Source organism: Apteryx rowi, unplaced genomic scaffold (assembly GCF_003343035.1).
Source record: "Apteryx rowi isolate R43461 unplaced genomic scaffold, aptRow1 scaffold_1017, whole genome shotgun sequence".
NCBI classification, from domain to species: domain Eukaryota; kingdom Metazoa; phylum Chordata; class Aves; order Apterygiformes; family Apterygidae; genus Apteryx; species Apteryx rowi.
This window is the reverse complement of record NW_020447217.1, coordinates 142,899-148,419: the sequence shown is the minus strand read 5'-3', so window position 1 is coordinate 148,419 and position 5,521 is coordinate 142,899. Positions and strand designations below refer to the sequence as shown.

Sequence of the window (5,521 nt, the reverse complement as noted above, 5' to 3'; positions counted from 1 at the left end):
ATTCGCAGTGGCGAGCGGGGCACGCCGCAGCCCTGGCTAGCACCGCGGCCAAGCACGCTTCTCCGGATGAGCAGAAGGCACTTTTTTCCTGCCGTTCCCTCCTTTTTTTTTTAAAGGTGATCACGATGAGGAAGACCGAGGAGTGAGAGGATAAGCASAGGAGCGGCAGGAATAGGCAGGGGTAGAAAAGGGCGCAGAGAGCTGGAAGAGGCAACTCACTTTTCAGGAGGAAACAGCTGAAATGGGTACGTGTGACTCACTYGAGGAGGGCTGTTTGTTTCGGGACACGTCCCTCCAGCTGCTTCTCTTTTGCTGGTGTTTCTGTACGTGCTGATGTTTCTGTATACTACAAAATAAAGTGTGTGCAAATACGAGGTGACGTTAGTTGTTTTTTCGGTGCCAGCTAGTTTAAAAGTCTGTCTCACAGCCCAATCTGACAGAAGCGTGTAATCTCAGTCAGCCCAGCCAGCATAAATATTAAAGGCTGAGTTCTGCAGCTGTTTGGGTAGTTGAGTTACTCAGGTCTTCCCTCCGCCCGGTTCATTCCTTGAAAAGCCCTGGCACTAGAYTCCAATTAAACATGCACGGCATTAATTGAGCTTTGCCGAGCACCGTGCTCAGAACGCCGTACGAGCCTTCCTCTTCGCTCCAAAACCGCGTTTTCACCGCAGCAAGGGAGACCACGGGTTTCTGCTGCCTCACAAGAAAAACTGCCCAAAGAGAACTTAAGTGCTTGGGGGAGAATCTGTAAATCCTGCCCTTATTAAACGAGCACAAATCGAGCAGAGCTGCGGACTCYGATGCGGAAGTTGTGCGTTTTCTCCGCTGTCTTGAAGCCCGTTAGCGCCAAAGAACCGCTGCTGGCACAGAATTCCTGCAGAGCAGCAGCCAGCCTGATGCGTTCATCGCCGATCGATTCCTTCTTTCCCTCCTCCGTCTTTCGCGGCCGCCGCGTCGTTTGAACGCTAACGGATCACGGCGAGGAGGGAGGACGGACGGTGCGGCGGCTCCCCGCTTCGGCGACCGGCAGCCTCCGTTTTACGGATGGGTAAGCGGAGGCGACGAGGAAGCGATTCGTCGCGTGCACGCTGCAGAGCAGAGGGGAAAAAAATCCAGAATCCAGGTTTGCCGCCAGCAGCAATAGGGAAAAAACGAGGAAGAATGTGCAAATGCGGCTTGTGGAGCCGCGCGCGGTGTTCGGGCCTTGRCTATCGCTCCAATTTCTGGGCTGTTTTCCCTGTGTTCAAACTTCCCCTTACCTGATACCAGCTTTATTTTCAGGGCGTTTCTTGTTGAGCAAATACCCTGTTTTGAACAAACACATTAAAGATTGGCAGCTGGCTCAGTCCGTTAAGGATTTTGCATCTCTTTCTAAGCGCGCTTGCGACCTTTCGGGTTCGGGGATCGTGACACCCTGATTCCTATGGTGGGATGAATTTCACCACTATTTTGAGGCAAAACCCAGCTAATCCCGAAATGTGCATTTCTGCGCAAGCGCGTCCCTGGAGGAAACGCGGCGGCAGCATTAAACCAGCGCGGTGAGGCATCGGAGGCCGCGGGTCGGTGCCGGACGAGGGAAGGAAATACCGATTTCTGCGCCACGGATAATCAACCACGGGAAGTTATTGAGGCCAAATGTTTCCCCGCGGGAACCAAGCTCACGCGAAAGCAACTCCAGCCCGGCTTTGCCTGAAGCAGGGGGGCTCACGGTATATTAAATTACTTAAAGCAGAGATCTAATACTTAATCCTAGTGCACCTGAAGGACAACRTGGGCCTTAACCCACCTTTAATTCTGCCATTTTCATGCCGAGAATAACAYGGACTCAGGGGAGCGTGCAGAAGAACTAATTGTTTGCAAGACGGGAAAAAGCTGTAAATGCTCCATATTATTATTTATCCATATTTAGCAGCCGGATTGTGATTGTTCCGACGAGGGAACGCACTGCAAAAACACCCCCCGTGACACCGCGCTCGGAAATCGCTCTGGAGCCAGACGCAGCTGCCACGTCTCCGTGTTCGACATCTCGGCCGCGTCGCAGGCGCTTCCCAATGCCAGAAGAGATCAGAAGCCATCGGGGCTGGTGATTTCCCAAAGATTTTTCTGCTTTTTACGACCAAAGCCATTTCCGAGCCGCAGGTGCCAGATGGAGAGACCAGAGGTTGTGGAAAACTGTTTGCAAACGTACGAAAAACCCCGTGGTCCTGAGGAGCGCCTGGCGTGCCGTTCCTTAAACAAATCAGGCCAAACCGGGGGCCGGATTGTCGCTGTTTTAAGACGTACTTGCTAGAATATGGATTTTTTTGGAAGGGAGTCACTCGACGTGGAAGGGGGTCGTCAGCATCATCCGGCGCACGGGACCGAGCCGGTGCCGACCCGAAGCCGGCTTTAATGGGACCTTGTGCTCCAGAGCTCAGGAATCCCGTTCCCTTTCTAAGGCCACAGATGGAAAGCAAGGAAACGGGCTCAAAAAAGGGCCTCTCAAAGCAGAGGGAGGAGCAGCTGCATTTTCATGACCCGTAAACGCTCCCAGCTTCTCGGATTTGTGTTTTTCAAGCGTTCAGCCTCAAAAGAAAGGGGTTCCCAGGCAGCGAGGGCACGGGGACGGCGCGGGGGACCCGGGGAAGGGAAAACGCGGGATAAATCCTCGACTTCCCAGCCCTGCCGCGGGAGAGGATGCCGACAAGACGCGCCTTGGAAAAGGAAACACAACCGTCAGGGCAAAGTTTGTGGGAAAAGCCAAAATCGGGCRTCCCAGCAGCCTGCAGCCGCGGCGGGGTCACGGCTGCAGAGGAAAGGGCAGCRACGTTATTCTCCTGCGTTTTCCAGCAGCACCAAGCGCTGGCTCGGGATTTTCCCTACACCGGTGCGTTTGAGACACGGGCGAGCTTCCCGGGATGGCGCTTCCGAGAGGGACCCGCTCGGYCACCCAGAGATCCCTCATTTCTCCCGCCGGCCCCGAAGCCGAGGGCCCCGGAAGCATTTCGGTGCCGGAGTCCAAAGTAAACGAACGTGATTTACGCGTCGACATCCTTGGCAGCAGCGGGCCCTGTCCGCTAGGAGCGGCTTCCCACGCCGCTGCCTTTCCGCCTCAGCCGGTCTCCGGGAAGAGCGGCAGAAACTGCGCCAGCCCCTCCTGGCRTTCGTTCCGGTTTTACGGTATCGTTTCCTAAAAGGCTCCTAATCGGCTGGGAGAGACGTCGAGAAATAATTAAGCCAAGCAGCAAATCGAGTGCCAAGCCCGTAATTCCTTGGCAAAAGCCCCCGCTCCCGCTATAATTAGGGTTTCCTGGCAATGCCGTTAATTAAGCCAGAGCTGCGTCCATGTGACACGTTTCCAGGGCTGAGCCAGGGCCGCCGACTGCTCCCGCGGGGCTGACTTGCCATTGGATTTCCCAGGAATCCGGATTAATTTCCCAGGACCGGGGGCTCCCCTGAATCCGAGCGCAGGAACGGGCCGCGGGAACCTCCCCGGCGCGGGGCAGCCGGAGCCCGGAGAGCAAGACGACGCCGTAGAAACTTCCCATCCCCCCCAAACCGCCCCGATTCTGGCTGTCCCTGATAAATTAATTTCTCCGCACTCCTTTTCCCCTGGGATAATAGCAGGCGCGATCGCAGCTAATAGCGGTGGGAGCCGCCGTCTCCATGACAACGTTAGACCCTGTTAAAATCACCTTCATCTTAACGGGGACGTCTCGCCGTCTCCCGGGGACGAGYGCAGCCGCGAGGACGGGGAGAAGCRACACCGTGGGCAGAAACCCCCCGACGGCGCCGGGTCCTTTCTCAAAAAACCAGAAAACCCCCAAAACAAAACAGATGTCGAGGGGCAGATTCAGGTTTATGGAGATGCGGAGGTTTGCGCCGAGGCTGGCGTAATTTAGCACCTTTTCCAGGTGCAGAGCGGCGCAGGGACACGGGGGGACACAGAGGGACACGGAGCCCTCACCCCACGAGCCCTCTGCGGGCACCGGAAATTTTCTGCAGAGATGAAGTTTTTGGGGCCGCGCTGCCCATCTCCCCTCAGCACCTGGAACCGCGGCCGATTTCCCTGGATTTTGGAGCTCAGAGATGCTCCATTCCGGCAAGCRGCATGAAAATAAGTGACCGACGGAGGAGGGAAATCCTTGCTGGGGAAACGGTCCAGCATGGATTTACCCCGATATTCGACAGCAGCAAACACTGAAACCGGATATAAAACAACCCGGCAGCAGCCATGGTGACAGGAAAAACGCAGAGCCGCGCTCCGTGCTAGACACCGGCCATGAATAATCCATAAGGGGTTAATGCATGAATAATAGATGCCTTAATAAATGATTAATCGATAGTTAGGGGGTTGCCGGGGAGCCCAGCAGGGTGTCGGAGAGACGCCGGGCCGCTAACGCYGAAGGGGAAGCAGCAGAGCCAGTAGTGAGGCCACAAAACCAGCCCGGAGCTTCCCTGGGGGCGAACGGCTCAAACACAGGGTCGGTGCGAGGGTCGCCCTAAATTCCCGGGGAAAAAAGGGGGGTTTGGCCGAGTTTCGCAGGACGGTTTCTGGCTTGTTTGAAGAGCGAGCGCAAACCACGAAGCGCCCCGATCACAACCCCGAGCGCGTCCCAGAAACCTTCCCCGGCAGGGCCCCTGCAGACGTGCCGGCAGAGAYGGCCGCAGGCAGGGAACGCGGCTCTCCAGGCCGCAGCGGTCTCTCGGCTCGGCAGCACCCTCTGCCGCATCGCGCGGAGGCGGCAGAGCGGCGGAGGCGGAGGGCGCGGAGCCGAAGCGCTTTCTGCTGCGGGCGCTGCGTTCGCTCCTCGAACCGCCGGCTCCCGAGCCGGCGCGGCCACCCGGAGATCGGCACAAAGAAGGCGGCGGCACACGTCGAGACACMCGCCGCGTTTATTGAGCGGCGCCGAGGCATCGCTCGGCCTCCGCCTCTGTCCCCCGCGCGACGCCGACCCCGGTGGGCGGCCTTGGCTCGCGTCACCGGCCCACGGCACCCGGCAGCGGCGGTGGCTGCTGCTGCTGCTCCTTCTCCGCTCGCTCTATTTGCTCCTCCGTCAGGACGACGGGCTTGTACTTCTCCTCGAAGAGCTTCTCGTTGGCCTCGGAGTGGAGGTTGTGGAAGGAGACGGCGCGCAGGTGCTCGGGGAGGAACCGGAACTCCTCCTCGTTGATGTCACAGTCCCGCATCTTGGCGTGCAGAACCCACCAGCGTCCCCAGAAGCCCACGTCGAGGATGCGGCCTGGGAGCTCGCGCCAGCGGGGCTGCAGGTAGCGGCACTGCGCCAGGTAGAGCCCGGCCTCGGCGTCGAACGGCGCCTCGTACACCAGGGCGAAGAAGACGAGGTTCCGGTAGCGCAGCTGCCCCCGGTCCCGCAGCCGCAGCAGGCGCTGGACGTGCCCCTCGGAGACGCCGCTGCGGATCCAGGGCGAGAGCAGCAGCAGGGAGCCGGCGGCCTCCAGCAGAGCCGCCTCGAAGGAGCCGGCGCCGGGCACGGCGGCACCGCAGGCGGTCGCACCGGCCAGCAGGGCCAGGCAGCCG

At 58.7% G+C, this 5,521-nt stretch overlaps 1 protein-coding gene across 1 annotated transcript; it reads right to left on the bottom strand.

Annotated features, from left to right (window-relative positions):
- Positions 1 to 4,857: 4,857 nt before the first annotated feature.
- On the bottom strand, positions 4,858 to 5,517 carry TIMM29 (translocase of inner mitochondrial membrane 29; the record flags this gene model as incomplete). Its single annotated transcript, XM_026064486.1, has 1 exon — positions 4,858 to 5,517. A coding segment is annotated over one exon (558 nt), but the record flags the coding sequence as incomplete, so codon positions are not given.
- Positions 5,518 to 5,521: the final 4 nt, after the last annotated feature.